The sequence below is a fragment of the Gallinula chloropus genome (genome assembly GCF_964237585.1).
Source record: "Gallinula chloropus genome assembly, chromosome: 1".
In the NCBI taxonomy this organism is placed as follows: domain Eukaryota; kingdom Metazoa; phylum Chordata; class Aves; order Gruiformes; family Rallidae; genus Gallinula; species Gallinula chloropus.
The window spans coordinates 38,499,469-38,517,372 of record NC_140085.1 but is presented as its reverse complement, the minus strand read 5'-3'; the positions used below and the strand labels follow the sequence as shown (position 1 = coordinate 38,517,372).

The 17,904-nt window shown below is 38.7% G+C and overlaps 1 protein-coding gene across 1 annotated transcript in view; it reads right to left on the bottom strand.

Moving 5' to 3' along the window:
* Nucleotides 1–33: 33 nt before the first annotated feature.
* The window catches only part of ZNF277 (zinc finger protein 277), a gene marked incomplete at its 5' end in the record, with an annotated part of 56,846 nt that continues 38,975 nt past the window's right edge, over nt 34–17,904 (bottom strand). The window contains 8 exons of the mRNA XM_084261609.1: nt 34–367; nt 1,375–1,549; nt 2,207–2,249; nt 2,743–2,839; nt 4,011–4,078; nt 10,994–11,126; nt 13,781–13,891; nt 15,256–15,347. Coding sequence (XP_084117735.1) covers nt 175–367; nt 1,375–1,549; nt 2,207–2,249; nt 2,743–2,839; nt 4,011–4,078; nt 10,994–11,126; nt 13,781–13,891; nt 15,256–15,347 — 912 coding nt within the window. The 3' untranslated portion in view covers nt 34–174. The remainder of the gene's footprint in view (nt 368–1,374; nt 1,550–2,206; nt 2,250–2,742; nt 2,840–4,010; nt 4,079–10,993; nt 11,127–13,780; nt 13,892–15,255; nt 15,348–17,904) is intronic.

Genomic DNA, 17,904 nt, shown 5'->3' with positions numbered 1-17,904 from the left:
GAATTTAAAGGAAGGTAAAGCAAAAAAGTTTACACTTAAAGTTTATTTATCTTGATTTATCTTCAATGTAATAATTGCCCAGTGATAACTGGGTTAAACTGTACTACAATATTAGTGAAAGAACACGGCGTCTTGCACAAGAAACACTCAAAGGTCAGCAAGTGTAATTCAAGGTCAAAGTTTCTCCCGACTCTTGCTCTCTTCACAGAGGAGCTGGTTTAAAACACTGCTTTGCTTGAGAGCTTTCAGACTGGATATATCTTCACTAACAACAGGGACATCGTCGCTTTGATCCTCAGTTATCAGATCTTCGCTGTCTGACAGCGTACACAGGAGAGTGTCATTTTCATAGGTAGGGAAATAATACCTGAAAGCAAGGAGACATAATTACTAGATAGTCATGAATTTTCTTTGAAAGAGGTTGAGCACATTTTATTAGATTAGATTTTAAAAAAGGAAAAAGGAGAAAGTCTGGTTGTCTGGAATGACAGTAACAGCACACCCAGAAGATCAACTGGCATGTGCATCTTAGAAGAGTCACACAGAAGAGCTGGCAACAGACAAGTCCTTCTCCCTATTTCTTCACCTGTGTGCTGTCACAGCTGAGGTCACAGATCCAGATTTGCCTCATGACAAATGCTGACCTGTTTGAGGTGCAACCGCTCCATGTGCTTTACCAGCTACGGCATCACCCCTAGACCGGTTCAGCCTACTTGCAAGCTGAATCAGTGTTATGTTACACTTTCTATTTGCTATAGAGGAAACTAAGGGTAAACCAGCTTCTTTTGATGCCTGAAGTTAGACAGATGTTAAGGATGTATTTATATTAGAACTGTATGTCCAGAGCATATCTTTACTAGCAATGAAGTATGTGCCAGATGCCCATCCCAGGCATGATCAGCATCTGTGTAGAGAGCTAAGTGCTGGGAAAATTTCATGCCTACAATGGGCACATCTGAGATGTCACTCTGGTGCAGAGATTCAATGTTGGCTCCACCAGGAGGGAAAGTGCCCTGAACGCACCTCTCAGGCCTTTCACTGTTCACTGCACAACTGCACATACAGGCAAAGGACAATTTTGAAAAAATCATATTTCTCTAACACACTAACTTGACAGTGCAGACACAGTTTGTGAACATAGTGCCTTCTGGATGCCACTACAAGAGCAGCATCACATGTTCATTTTACCTTCAGACAGTACAGAGATTTATAATTCTGACTAGTTTTCAGACCACTTATTATTTTATCTGGGACAGTAGGGCTGGGGAGCTCAGCACACTCTGGCACTGGCAAACCCTAGAAATTTCAACATACTCTTTGACAGTTATTATCAAGTAACAGCACAAATGCTGGAAGAAATATGTGTGCCCTTACTGTGGTTGATCCCATGTAGACTTAGACGGCAGGGAGGTAATGTGTTTGGTCTCTTCCATATGACTTATCAATCCTCCTTTAGACTGAAATTTCTCCTGGCAGTTGTAACAACGACAATGATGGATTTCTCTCCTGATGAAGTTCACTAGCTTTACTTGCTGATAAAAGTTCAGACCTGAGAGAGACAGCAGTGTACAGGCACTTGAGGAACATGAGACTTAATTTACAAATGCTTTCTTGGATCAAGCATAAAGATTGACAATGGCTTACTGAAGACCAGCACTGCCTGAACTTAACAAATCAACCAAACAAAGGCTTCTTCCCAGCTGCAGGGAAACTAGCCCTTCTTTTAATGGAATAATTGCACACCTTGCAGGAATGGAATAATTGCACACCTTCTACAGCAGGAAGCAAATGTTGGCTAAACACAGCTTATAGTACAGCCTTCTATGTTGCAAGCAAGTCTTACCTATTATTATTATAGTTGTTATTGTGGTTGTTATTATTATTATTGTTGTTGTTGTTGTTGTTGTTATTATTCTTATTATTATTCAGACCTGGGACTTGTAAAGTGAATATTTGTAGAAGCTACTCTGCAAAATAATCCAATGTTTTTGAAGAAAACAGCACATGTCTTTGGCACGAACAACAGTTCTGGAAAAATGAAGCATTCTTGGTGTTCTTTTGTAAGCTGGCAGAAACAGTTTCCACAATGGAAAATTTAAATGTCTGAGCATAAATCAAATTGGTATGTTTGTATTTCAGTATTCTTATGATGAGGTTTTCTCCACACTAGTGACAAATGCTGACAATTACAGCATCTCTTACTCACCATGCTCTGACTTTATTTTAGGAAAGTCAAATCCATGTGATTTCTGGAGGAAGGAAAAAAAAAAAAGGAAAGAATAAAATATTTCCACTACTTCTACTGTTCACAGTTAAAACCAGCTCAGCTTTTCATCGACTGACACAGATATATGCATACAGACATGGAAACACTAATACATGAAACAAAGCCCCAAAAGTTTTGTTTCATCAGAAACTTTCACATTCTGTTAATCTGCAACCCTCCTGTTAAAGTTTATTAAAGCTGAAACACAGATGGTAACCATCAAATGTATGAAATCACCAAGTGATTGTAATATTAAAGATGCTACCTCTCTACTGTCCATACACTCCCAAGTAACAGCTAGTCACATTCTCATTATAAAACTGCATATTTTGGAGAACAGATGCTGGTGATGCACACCGTACTTGAGTTCTGTGCTAAAAGGGCATTCTGATGCAGCAGTTGACTTGATCTTAATGAAGAATCCCACTTTTTAGTTCCAAATGAATGAAAGAACTGAGGGTTAAAACAAGTCCCACCTGCATGTGAAGATACAGTTTTTCTGTGGTGTCCGCTTGTTGTTCACAGAACAGGCAAACTGCACACACAGGATGCTCTTCCCAGTCAGACCAGTCTCTTGTGATTAAGAATCAGAGAGATTAATTTAATTGTGGAAGAGAGACATTTTGTGCAAGGGCACTTCAGATTCTGTACTTGCAGCACCAGAAATAATTCCAGAGAAACAGAATACTTTAAAGGGGTGGAAGACACAGTGGATTTATAGCTGGATACATCATTAGAATCTGGTTTACAGTCTAAAAGATTAGGAATTCAAGATTAACTGAGCAGTTCCTGCTGAGTAATTCCTGTGCCTGCAGGCAGTAGGTCCTACTTCAATTTGCCTGCATTAACAAACAGAATCTTAACTTCAGTTTCTACTCAGTTTGGCAAGTCATCAAATACTGTGTTCAGTGTTTATTTTTACAAGGTCTTTTACACTCTTTTATAGTTTTCAGTCTTTCAATACAGAAAGCCAAAGACATCATCATCAGGCAGAGTTCACTCTAAGTGTTACTTACTTATCAAATATTATTATTCCTGAAAGAAACACTCATGCTACACCTAGACCTGCACACAGAGAATGAATACTTTACCAACACATCTATTTAAATCCATAATACTGCTGAGAGATAGAAGTATTGTTGCAACCATATATATATATAGCCAAGTAAAATAAAGCTCAAGTCACTGACAGAACCAGAAAAGTCAGGGACCCACAAATTACTCCCTGCTTAGTCACTTCTCCACAGCCAAGGAAGCCACCTCTGCAGTGATCTGAAGGCCTGGGCCACAGACAACCAGCAAGGAGAGGCAGATGTCGCCCTCAGTTAGCACCACGGACAAGTTTCCTTCAAAATCCTGCTTTTATCTCTAGTTCTTACCTTTTTATGAGACTTTTTCATATAAATGCAGACATTTTTCATACTGACTCTTGATTTTTACATTAGAACAAAAATAATTCAAACATTTTTTACTACAAAAGTAAAACCAGTTTTGCCTACATCATTACAAACCCAAAAGGCTCTTGTCTGAGCTATATGCAGACCAAAAATTGGCTTGTGGTTGAAATATGAAATTCAAAGCCCTTGCTGTGGAGAACCATCTTTGATAAGAACAATTTGGCATTGATTTGACTGGCTTAAATGAATTTTAACTGTGTACGAATTATGCACAGCATTTTTCCTTAACTGCTTTCAACAATAATGGCCTTGCAAGTCTTTACAATGGGCACATAAGTAACTCTTACTCTTCTGGGTTATCTAGCAATTCCCGGTCATCCTCTGACTGCACCTCTTCCCAAGATTTTCCGAATTCCTGGGGAGAAAAAGGAAAAGAAAAAATGTCCCTATTCACATCATATTTTTATAGGCCAACTGAACGAATACCTGGGAAGTCACAATCAGCATCTTATTTTGGATCCCTTTGGTATTGCTCTGAGTTGAAGGCAGTCATACAACACTGCTTTAGTAATAATTTTTAAAATAACAATTTGGATTGTCTTTTAATGGGGCATTCTCCCCTCTATGTCTGGGAAGAAGATGATTTGGCACAGAGCCCTCGAGAAGCGCATCTGAGCCCTGTGTAAAAGTAACACTACCAAGAAGTCCCTGAGGTGGTGTATTATCACTGTCTCAAGTTTGCCATCACACTTGCTCAATCCAGTCTGCCTACCTTGCTCTTCATGCAGCATATGCTGCTTAAACAGCGCAGCTAACACACCTGAGACTGTCGTTGGCATAGCTACACCAGTCAGCGCTCGTTCCTTGAGCAAGGTTATGTCAGTAAAAACACACAGTGTAAACCCAGCTAGAGTACTCCAGACAGGCACTGTGAGACAGGGCAGCGATCTCTGCACTACACTCCAGTTTCTCTTCCATTCTCTTCTCGGATATGAATGTAAGCACATGTATTCATGGTCTTCTGATCCTCCTTTTCCTTTTTGTGTTGTTTATTTATATCTGAAAGACCTTCAGCTCAAAGTATACCACAACGTATTTGTGCAGCGTTCAGCACAATGGCAAGCGCTCTCAGCACGACCATGATATAAATAACAGGCAATAAAAAGCTGAAGCGCTCTACTGAAATACCAGCAGTGATCTTTAGCTAGTGTTTTTCTTCCCTCTGATTCCTCCTGACTTTAAAAATAAGCCACAGGAAACTAACCAGTAATCAAAATAGTATTTTTGAACTCATACTTCTGACAGTTGTGAAAGATCCACAAAGATCACAATTGACAATCTTGTCTCCATTAAAAAAAGGAAACCAATAAAAAGATCAGCCTTTTGTTTATTTCTTTCCAGTATTCCTTCTGATAAATACATTTAATAACATCCATAGTAACAACAGTTATTATTACCTTTATGATTGTTTGGAAAAAGAAGGAAAAGATATCCATCATTTAACAATTTAATGAGAATTTTCAAAGCTGTTAGTGTCTATCAGGTAAATGATAAACAAATGTCTCTAGACAGCACTAAACATAATGTCATCATATATTACAGAATGAAAATTCAGTAATTAATTCAGCGATGCTACCTGGTAGTGTGTAAACTCTGTGAGTTACAGGGGAGACTCATTAATGTCACCATTACTGTGAGATAACACGAAGCCATTAACACCTCTTACCACATGTTCTCCCAGCTGCACGCTAGTTTCCTATGGCTGCTAATGTTAACACCTTAATGAGAGGATAGCGGCTCAAAACCACTGCAAAATGAAGATGAATGCTCACAATTTTTCCCCTTACTAGCTGGAAGTGTATGTGCCTGAAGAAGGATGTTCAAAAGGGCAGCTAGCGTTAAGCTTCACCTTTTAATTAAAGGTGAGAGGAGAAAACCATGCACAAGCTTGTTATTGTTGCTGTTTCCTTATGGTGTTTCTGCGAAGAAGGATCTTGTAAGAGGTCTCTGTTTCCCTGATCTATTTATATTCAGAGGAGTTAACAAAAAGGAAAAAGAAAAAGCTAATCAGGTCTTGTATCACTAGAAGACTGCATGGTGAATGGGAATTTCATCAGTAGGGACACTGATGGAAGTGCTGAGAGACAGAAGCTGAGCACTTGGGTGGGAAAGAGCTCATCGAAACATTCCTTACATTTAAATTTTTTTTTTAAAAAAAACCCCACTTTTTTCAACTCTACAGCTTGATGGGCATCTGGGACCAAGGGTACCTTAGTTAAGTATTCACCTTCCCTTGCTCTTTCATCCAGAACGCAAAAGCTCCCAGTAATCATCTCAAGAGACTCCAAGAAGTTCTTATCAGAGGAAAAGCTAGACTTCACATCGTTAATTGTTCAAACAGTAGAAAACACATAATTAAAAAATCTGCAGGCCTTGCTCTGTATCCATGGAAAACCAACTATTTTTAAAAAAAATACTTCTTGTGTACCTCACGGAGAGGAGGATCCTATAGAAAAGTAAGGAGAGCAAGCCAATGTGTGTGGTTTGATATTCTCTTCCAAAATGAAGTCTAAATGCACAGAGATTAACTGACTCAGAGACAATTTATCTTCTCAACTTGAGTGCAGTTTTAAGGGTTCTACAGGGAGAAGGTCTACGTGCTTCACTGAATCAACATACCCCAAAACTCAAGAAATGCTGAGATGGGGAAAACTAGAAGCAGCAGCTGGTATCTCAAGCAGTTTTCCCAAAAGATCAGTTACTGAACTACATGCAAATGTAGTTCCAGGCCTGTGGAGCTCAGAAGCTCCAAACAGATGCTGCTTTCCCCTGCAAATTTCCTCTCACCCTTCTTCTCACCTGCCTTACTGCGATTACCTGAACTTACTTGTATTGCCGCAGACCTTAGAGATGCTTTATCACACAGAAGATACGGTCTTAACTGAACATAAGTTAACAGACATTGGATGATTTTTAATATCAAGTGTTCCTCCACTTTGGGGGACTGTATTAAGTCCTGAACTATCACCAGCTGATAAAGGGTTTTCCTTCACTATTTTACAAAATATAACCTGCTTAAATCAAAACAGGCTAAACAGAAACAGTGACCCCCATAACAAAACATTCCCCCCCCCGGCCACCCACAGATAATAACCATAATTTAGGGCTTGGCAGTAAGGAGAAATCATCTTTTTAAGGAAAAGTAAAGGCTTTATGTAACAAGTTTCCTAGTAAGAAACAGGTACCATTTTCAGCTGTCTAGCTCTGTCATAAGCACATTCATTACAGTAATGTTACATTAATACAGATACGTGCCATTAGCCAATGTGAAAATAAATAGCTGTGATTGCTACAAAGCATACTGTGTACTTAAAGTGCTGCTGGTAACAACCAGGTGAACACAGAAATGCCCTGTCAGTCTGGATCTGCCTCTGTTCCTTGGTCTGGGAGTAAGAGAGTTTTAAGACCGTCTTCTGCTCTTTCATAGCCTTCAGCAGGCACCACAGACTAAGAAGGTGTTCCCTCTCCATTTTTACTTGTCTCTTTGTGCGAGGTGAGTCACGGGGCCACAGGCTAAGACAGGCACAGAAACAATGAAACTAGACTGGAAGGTTTTTTTGAGAAAGGAAAAATAAGGTAACCTACATATGTATCTCAGATGCACTGTTGTTCTGTTCTTCACCTTTTACTATCAGTTGTTTTTTTTTTTCAATTTACACTTCAAACCTTTCCAAACTGCATTGGTATCATCTTCCACACTTACACTTATATTGACAAAAGATTTCCAAATCCACTGGGAAGTGACCCCACTGCCTTTTAAGTCATCTGCATAATTGCAAAACTCCCACTCTAATTTAATGTAATTATCAAGTAATAAACTTCTGATACTTGCTTATGAAAGAAATCTATTTCACATACATATGACAAAAAAAGCTTCCACACCTACTAAAGCTCACATGTAATACTCTTATCTTAACTCTAATCAGCAAACAGCAGAACATGTCACTAACATGGGGGTAGACAAATCAAAGCAGCTTGTAGGTCATGATAAGGCATAGAAAGTCTCACAACACTAAAATATTTACAAAGGAATTTGCACTTCTATTACTCATTGATGTGCCAAATTGGAAATTTATAGAAGGGAATTACCAACACAGAGACATAAAAAGTAACATATGAAAACAGAATCTGAAAACTGCACTGAAACACAAGTGAAGCCAAAGACAGAATGGAGGGGAGAGAAGGCAGCAGGCAAGCCTACTGCTCTAAATGAAATCAATGGGAGCTCTGCCATCAGCTTAAAAACACAAGTAAGAACTGGCCAGAAGATCATGAGGCAATTCAGCAGACGTTCTCAGGACATCTGAACAAAAAGCCCTTAAAATCTCCCAGTACAAAAGCTACAAAATAAAGGAAACTGCCAGTTCCAGCTTAATAAGACTGTTTTACACAGTGCTTGGTGAAGATAATATGTAATGGAATATTTTAAGAAGGACAGTAAGGACTGTAAGATGGCTGTACAAAACAACTATTTAAATAGGTTAAGATCAAATTGCTGATAGAAAATTTTATTGTGCACATCCTAAAAGTAAAGTGGATAAAGCATTAATAATATTGATGTCTATCATTAGTGACCTACTTGGTCTTACAGTCTCTTTACGATGAAAAGAAACTTGATCCAGCTGGCATATAGAAAGATCTTTGTTACATTCTCAAATTCAAACTTTTCTGTGAAAACATACATAAAATAGGTAAATTGTATGTCTGCATCTTTAGGTCAAGATGAATTCAGTAATAAATTTTGAAGCAATCTATCTGTCATTTCAGATAAGATAACTAATCCATGTCTGTGCCTGGGAAATTGCATCATTCCCCTTTTCTGATCATTTACAGCAATGCAAAGCACAGCTCTTTAACACTCACTGAGAAATCAGCAAAGCTTGCTAGTACACATTGAAACCAAATAAAAATCCTCTAATTAATTGTGAAGTGTGAGGGAAAGGAAGCAAAATCAGTACATCAAGGCATTACAGAAAGGAGACCTTGTATAACATTTAGAATTCACTCAATATAGACTCAGCTCAAAAAAAAAAAAATCGTATTACATTAATATAACCTACTGTGGACTATATATGTACAAAAGAGAATAATGTTATTTCTCCTTACATGTAAAGGCCAATCTACTGAACTTCCAGTGAACAAGTTAAAGTGTCTCACTTTCATCTTCTTCTCCTCTGTGCAAAAATTAAGGCTTTCCCAAAGGCTATTTTGAAAGCAAACACTTTCTCCTACATAGGAGCTACCCTAAAAATTTCACATTAGTGAAAAATTTAATCTCACACAACATTTGTGTGCAAATACAGATTTAACAGCAAAGTATTTTAAGTGTTTAAGACAGAGTTTTTAATCTTGTTTTAATCCTTTATGCAAAAAAAAATAAATCATTTCTTCAAAAGAAGAAGTGTTAGAAGTTCTGATATGGCTACAGCTTGCAGGATCAGAAAGACCAAGTAGAAACAGTCCACAACATAGTGAAGGAGAACTGAAAATGTCTGGAAAGAAAACATGGCTGTATCAGAGCATATAGAGCCAAAGCACTGTGATGACTTAAAGTATGTCCCAGAAGAAGCACTGGCAGCACACTGGTAAAAACCTTGCACAGGTAGACCCTCTTCCCAATTTTAAACATTTTGGCAGTTTGACTTACCCTACTGGAATTATATTTACCATCCTCGGAGGCTTATGAGGATGATGAGGGAACTGGACCATCTCTCATATGAGGAAAGGCTGAGAGAGATGGGTCTGTTTAGCTGGGAGAAGACTGATCTCATCAACACTTATAACTGTCTAAAGGATCTGTGTCCAGAGGATGAGGCCAGACACTTCTCAGTGGTTCCCAGGGAGAGGACATGGGGGTCACAGACTGGAACACAGGAAGTTCTATCTCAATATAAGGTAAAACTTCTTAACTGTGAGGGTGACAGAGCACTGGGACAGGCTGCCCAGAGAGGTTGTGGAGTCTCCTTCTCTGAAGATACTCTAAAACTGCTGGATGTGATGCTGTGCAACCTGCTCTGGGTTTAGCAGGGGGTTGGACTAGATGATCTCCAAGATGTCCCTTCCAGACCCCTACCGGTCTGTGATTCTGTGACCCAGCTCAATTTCCTGCTCAAAGCTGGGACAGATTCAAATCTGAACAACAAAAGCAAATTAGAAACAGAATGTAATTTAAAGAAGATGTCAAGTTCTGAAAATACAGGATTACTTGCATGACTATCAGAGAAGAACAGAACTAGTAAAATCACTTAAAACAATTACAACATTAAATTCAAGTCTTGCAGGGAAGACGTGGACACTCCATTTTGTTGGGAAACTGAGAACATCTACCCTGCAGAACTTCACAACTTTTTGCCCGCTATGCAGCAAGTTTTAAAAGCAGTGACATTTGACTATCTAGAAAAGAAAATCTATCCCTCAGATCTTTGGGAGGAAGGTATAGAGGATCACAGAGGGAATTCACTCCATCTTGAGTAGAAGGGACTTGGCAGAGTATTAAACACACAACTTTTAGTTCTTTGTATGAGAGTAAAATCCAGGGAGATAAATTAAAGGGAAAAAGGAGGTAAAACAGTCAAGGATGCTTATTTATAACCTGGATATTAACACATGTAGAAGGCACAAAGACTAGTTCAGGTGAAATGCAGTTATTTCTGGCACAGAATGTAGCAGCTTTTGAAACAGCTCCTGTATTCACGAGTTGAAGACAGCAAGTAAAAATCTGTTGCAGACACATGCATACACACTCTCAAAGGTCTGAGAGAAAAAATATTAATACCTAGCAACATACACCTACCTGTAGGCTAAAAATAAACACTTGGGTTTGGTTGGGTTTTTTTTAATCTATGTATCTTAAATATCCCTCCTCTTTGCATTTAAATTATACTCTAAAGAGCACTTCAAACTTCAGGTTTGTAGAAAACAAGCTCAGAGCCAACAGCGTTCAAGTTAGACTTCCATTTACGTCGTTACTCTATCTCATTTTCCTTTCTGGTTATTAAGGCAGAGACTGAGCACTAATGACATGATGACTAGCATCTTTTCAAGCTGCATTCTTGCATCTCTCAAAATCAATTCTCAGCAACAAATGTTTACTATTTCTTAGTTTAACAATTATCCAGAATACCATAACACAAATGAGCATATTTTTTTAAGAGTCCTTCACTTGATTTCTGACCTTTTTACTAATTGCTGGTTTGGAATTACTCACTTTTAACAAGATATTGTCTGTATCTTTTCAGTCAAATTACTACTTATTCATAGAACCACTTACCAAATAATTGATGATATAGAATTTGTCATATTCTTTGTTTTTGGCATTGATTCTGCGATGCTGCTTCTTTCTCATGTGATCTTTAAGTGTGTTTTTGTCTCTGAAGACTTTTTCACAGTATAAACACTGCAGACTAAGATAAAAAGGTAAACAGGCCAACATGTTAAAATGAAAATAGTACAAGAAAATATTCTTAAATTAGCTGGAAATATATACAGTGAGATTAATCCTAAGCATGTGAGAGCAAGCTAAATTAAGGTTTATTTGAAAAAAAGAAAAAGTACAAGGCCATCTTAGAACAAAGTAGAGTCAATCAAACACAGAGATAACAAAAATGTCATAAAATGAAAATGGAAATAAGCAAATTTATTGTTTGCCTCATATGCAAAGTGGGAGAAAAGTCTGATTACTCAAAATTGTCCTACCAAGTTCACAAGAGGGCCGCTGATTCATCATCATGTGAACTCCTAACTCAGCATGCACTACACTAGCATCCAATCCATCACTGGCTGTTTTCTTGTAATTTTAAGTGAAAAAAAACTGAACTCTGAATGTGCTACTTATCTTTAAAAACAATTTAAATTAGCTGAACGGGAAATTTTATACTTCTAACTCAAATGAAAGTTTACTGGGGTGATCAGTGGGTTTTGAAAATTCTGAGAAATCAAATTTAGTAAATAACTTCATGTACACACATATACACACACATATTAAGTACATTCATATATGTACATATATACATACAAATATACAGATTTGGTCTTTATATATATATACACACAGAGAGGCACTAACAAATGAGAATTTTACCACAGTATGTCTTCCAGAGCCATACAAACAAACCAGAAGTATATGCACTATTTAAAATTCTCTGGTACAAACGTGATAAAGTAATTGTTCTCTGAGCTGTATGATCAGCTGACACCTGAAGGTTGAGGCTATAAGGCATTAAGTCAAGTCTCTTGACTAAGACAGTGGATTATGAGGACAGTAATCTAAAGTTCAGTCTAAATGGGCAATTCTCCCTGAAACAGATGACAGTCACTTTTTCTGGCAGACATAGCAGAGCCCCGAGCTTAGAGGAACATCCTTGTTTAATGGATGTAAGTCTTGAGCCTCTAGTTAGCCAGGGTGCTAAAATATTTTTCTTATAAATGAGTGGCTTACATATCCTACCAAGATAGAGATGGTTTCTTGGGCTGTTTGAAGAATTATCTTTGCAGGAGGAGGGAGAAACTCCTCAAAAACAATTTTGCATGAAATAAAAACTTTGTAACTGTGGCATTATGTTTTTGTATTAGCTATGCTGGCTGGCAGGTAAAAAATGATGGAAGAGAAAAACAATAGCAATTTAAGACACACAAACAATGGGTATTTAAAAAATGCAATGGCTCTGAATTTAAATTATCATCTCTTTCTTTTTTCTTTCTTTACTCACAGAGGAAAGCATGCTTGATTGTACAGTCAGAAGGAATTTCTGGGTCAGGTCTTTCTGCAGTTTCCCCACAAAACCCATTAATATACACCCTGAAAATCCTCATACTCCTTTAGCAAAGGAGCATACAGATTCCCTTCAGCTCTCATGTGTGGAACAGTAATTTGGGATTCTCCATATTTTTGCCTTCCAAGTACTGCTGCAACACTTAGGCTTACTCTTAAGGAAGTTTTGAGTTCTCCTTGTGCTTTCAGCCTCAAAATGTAAATATTGCTTTGTCAGTGAATCGTAGGTCCCAGAGCAGAATAGAACTATGAATTTTAATATCTACTTTGCCCCACATGCTAATAGCAAAGTGTTTTCTCTACTTAAGAAAGGCATTGCCTGGAAGAGTAGCTAATGCTTTTCCTCAGCATACACAATGTAGTCATGCTATGCCTGAAGCAAGATTTTTCTCTTCATATTTTCAGGTACCATTCTACTAGCATAGCTATTAAGTCTGTTCTCAGCAGTAGGAAGAGTGGACTTCACTACTTTGGAAGGAATGTCAGCATGAGTATTAACTACAGAGAGGACTGGGTTTGAGAAACATCCATCTAAACAAAACCCTCAGGTCCTATTAACATAAAGTAAAGCTGCAATTTATTGGTGAGCAAGGTAACTAAGTGATTAGGCAACACCAATGATAACATAAATGGCATTCTTAATACATCTTATATTCTGGAAGAAGTCAACCTGTATCTATTGTCACTGCACATTCATTGTCAGGCCCAAGACTAGATGAGAGAGTGCTGCTCTTTGCTACCCAAGGTCTCCCAAAATCTCATTTTTAACTTCTTCAGTCATCTCAGGTTTAGAGGCAGCACATACATTGTCTGTCCCCTTCTGCTCAGGGATGTTCTTCTGTAAGCAGTACAGAAGAGACCAAACATACTGCATTATTGATACACAGAGAGGCAAGTGAAGACTGGCATAAGAACTCTGTATTCAGTGATTAAAGAGATGTTTAGCAAAAAGATTGCTATGATGAGAAACAAGAACATTAACTGTTGTGAGAAAAAGCGACGTGCTGTTATTGGTGTCAATGGAAAATGTGCAATGCGTAACAACTGAAGCACTGTGTGTGACTCCATTTTTCCAGTAAATGCATACTACAAATTGTTATGAATTAGTGTTCAGTAAGTCAACAAAAAGCCTTCTAAGACCACTCACAATAAACTTACATTCTCTCTTTGTTTCTTCTTAACTAACCATGAATGCTGAATTAATTTTAACACAACTTATTTCCAAGGTTAAAAGAAATATGACCTAAGTCTACTAAAAACAAACAAACAAACAAAAACCCGACTTACTTGTCAAGCTTCTCCTGTAATACAGCCAAAAACTCACAGCAATTCACAATGTTATCCGGCAGCCCGATATTAAAAGCATGCTCTCTTGCCATATGATTGAGAAGGACAGATCTACAAAAGACATTCAAAAAGAACATTACATATTTTTGAATATAAATGAGAATTATTCAATTAGTGACTTGAAATGGCTCTAAAAATGCATAAAAACCACCTTTAAATAAATAACAATGTTGCTGCCACTGCTAGAAAATAAAAATTGCAATTTTACTGAAATAGGAAGTTTTCAGTTTCAGCTCTGCTCAACATTCAGCAACATTTCAACTGCTTAATCCACATGCATGAAATATAATCCTTTGAATGAAAACTACAACATAGTTTATGTTGACCTTCACTGTTAGCGAGGCTCACTTGTTAACTTGAATAAGCAAATCACATGTTTCAACCGACTGTCTTGAGGGACATTCTGAAAAGCCATTTGTCAGTTTTCTCTGTGCCAGTTAACAAAGCAGAAATTCTTGAGTGTGATAAGCTTTTGTATCAATATTGCTTCACGCTGCACTAGCAATACAAACAGCACTCAAAAATACACATGAACAACAAACCTAGTGGATGTTTACGCAAGTTATTTTTCTAATGGAGGCATGCTGGTCAATTCCTTAGGTGCCTAACAACTCTATCTGCCTTAATTTCTACATATGGGGACTAAAGACACATCCAGGTGTTATCACTGCTGAGCTTGCTTTTACCACAGTCTAAGCAAAATTTCCAAATCACGCATTCTGTGAGACCCAAGAGTAAGCAGAGGTTGAAGTTCTTGGGAGTTGAACAACGTGAACTTCATTACATCAGGCAGTAAATAGGACACTCCGATAACATTGGGATGACCTGCAGGGACATGACCCCAGGTTCTTCTACCTTTCCAGACTACCAGAACTGCCCATGCAAAGAGACATTCAGGGATAATTCACTCTCTCCAGCTAAAATGGATGTATTGTGTTAAACAAATTTTCACTGGAACAAGGCTCTTGAATGCAATTCCTGCTCACATGTGACTGATGCTCACTTTTTTTCCCCACTCCATTTTTACTTTAATTTTCCTCCTTTCTTTTTCATCCATACTTCAAACTGACACTGGTTTGGTGAGGTTTAAACAAGAAAATGTGTAGAATTTTTTTTAACAGCCATACTGGCTTAAGCAGCTCTCCTTGCCACTAGAACAACTGCTGGAAAACCATCTCTCTTTAAAATGATACAGCTCTCAAATCCGGCTTACTGATTCGTATAAAAAGTACTGGAGTAAATAAATGATTGAGAGGTGGGCTGGGGTCTATTTAAAAATGGCACTCAGATGGAAGAAATACTTAAGCTATACCTTAAAATTAATTTTGTCTTCCAAGTCCTACAATTAATACCATAATCAAAGACTGAGCAGGTATGAAAAAATAAACCAAAAGCAAACAAGTCAATAAGCAAACCTGTTTCCTGTGAATTCCTGATCACAGAACATACACATACTATGAAAACTTGTGTCATATCTCTCTCGCTGTTGCTGTTCCAAAATTTCTTTCTATTAAAAGAAACAGATACAGTCACTTAGATTAAAGAAACAGCCACCCCAATCATTACATCACATATGTTTATTATATCTCTTTATCCTTACTGGTAACAATTAACATACTAAATTAAAATGTGCTGCTGACCCAGCACAGAAATGACAATTTTTTCCAAAGGCAGTATGTGTTCCAGTCAAGTTCTGTTAAAATCCTACTTGTTTTATACAAACTGCATGGAAAGAAATACAATCCATAGAGAGATTTTACACAGCCATTTAAGGAACCCTGCTTATAACATAGCAGTTTATTGTTTATAACAAAGCAGTTTATTCTTTCTACTTGGATTTACCTCTGGTATCAGTAAGCGAGTTTACAGGTAATCACGGAATGCCCAGTGAAATGAAAAACTTATTTTACATGTCTAATTACAAGTAATCTAGAAGATGTTTTCAACAAGGCCAAGTACAAGATCCTGCACGGTTTGGGGAAATCCCAAGCACAACTACAAGCTGAGCAAAGAATGGATTGAGAGTAGCCCTGAGGTGAAGGACTTGGGGGTGTTGGTTGATATAAAGCTCAACAAGAGGCAGCAATGTGTGCTTGCAGCCCAGAAAGTCAATCGTATCCTGGGCTACATTAAAATCAGCATAACCAGCAGGCCAAGTGAGGCAATTCTACCCCTCTAATCTGCTCTGGTGAGACCCCCCCCACTTGTAGTGCTGTATCCAGCTCTGGGGTCCCCACTTCAAGAAAGATACTGAGCTGTTGCAGCGAGTCCACAGGAGGGCCACAAAGATGATCAGAGGGCTGGAGTACCTCTCCTATGAAGAACGGTTGAGAGAGTTGGGTTTGCTCAGCCTGAAGAAGACAAGGCTCTAGGGAGACCTTAGTGCAGCCTTCCAGTAACTGAAGGGGATGACAGGAAAGATGGAGAGGGGCTGTTTATCAGGGAGTATACTGACAGGCCAAGGGATAAGGGCTTTAAACTAGAAGAGGTTTTGTTTGGATTAGATATTGGGGAGAAATTCTTCACTGTGAGGGTGGTGAGGCACTGGAACAGGGTGCCCAGAGAGGTTGTGGAAGCCCCGTTCCTTGCAGTGTTCAAGGCCAGGTTGGATGGGACTTTGGGCAACCTGGTCTTGTGGAGAGTGTCCCTGCTTATGGCAGAGAGGTTGTATCTGGATGGTCTTTAAGGTCCCTTCAAACACAAACCATCCTGTGATTCTGTGATAATATGGGACTGATGACAAGGACCCTGGCAGTTTCTGCAAGGAGCTACGACACATAATAAATTCATAGAAAAAGAAAAGCTGATTGTCTTTACCACCACTCCTGTTTAATTTAGAGCAAGAAGACTGGTCTAGTGTGGGTTTCTCTCATGCTGTACCAGCAGCAGTGTAATAATAATGTGGATTTACTACACTCTTCAGATGGAAAGACCATAATCAGCTGGTACATGGGAGAATAAGTGTTTGGATTAAAATTTAGTATATTTTCAGCCTGGCAGTACACTACCCTATACTTGTGTTTAAAGTACTGATAACTAGTAAAGGATTTATCTTCTGTGCAACGTGGAGATGCTGCTGTCTGCTTTCTGACAGTCAGGATCCTGAAAGAATTTCTTAGGGGATTTTCTCAATCTCTTTATCTCCTTAGAGCTTGCAACAGTGGAGCTCTGTGTTTCTCATCTATCTCTTTAGTGCCTCTTTTGTGTGGATTAAGGCCCAAATTTGCCCATAGTCTACATCTAAATTCACACTCAGCTACACCTGTTGTATAAGCTTTATAGAAGGCAGAAAAGAAAAAAGAAAGGAGAGAAAGAATAAAAAAAAAAAAAAAGGAAAAAATCCCCAAGACCCAAAAAGAAATAAGAATGTGGCTTGAGATGTGGTCATTACAGGCCAATATGTGTCCTGCAGCATGGATGTGCTGGTGTGGGCCCACCACGCCACATCCCCTTGTGCACTGGGAGATGGCAGGAGGCTGACAGTGGGCAAATTAAATGTGCTACTGGTTTCTTTTCCTGCAGAGCAGCAGCAGTATCCATTGAGGGGCCACAGAATGAAAAGGAAGCCTGCTGGAGGGCACAGGAGTGGGCCACACCTGGGCAACATTTGGCCCAGGGCCAGTAGCTGCTGTGAGGACCAGCACACTGTGTCTGAGCCCATTCGCAACCACAGCATTTGGGAGCTGTAGCTGTTGTGCACCAGCTTATTTTTTGTACTATAAGTTGTACATTTCATGTTGGAGTCATGCTTAGCAGTGCCTACTCGAATTCCAGGCCATACCTGCTCCTGTCCTGCTGCGTTATGCAAAATGTCAAGTAACAGAAATATAAATTTCTGGTTTTCAGGGCTGTCTCCTGAAAGGGATAAATGGAGCATAACACATCTTCTGAGAGCCTTCAGCAGATATGCAATTAAGTAAGGCTATCTGCCTGCTCCACGCAGGCAGAGAGCATTCCACAGCACGTCAGAAAGAACCGGAGCTCTGTCTGGTAGGCCGAGGAGTCACCTCTCCCTGCTCAGCAGCATGCCTGACACGGTTTGGCTAACTTTGAATTTGAAGGCA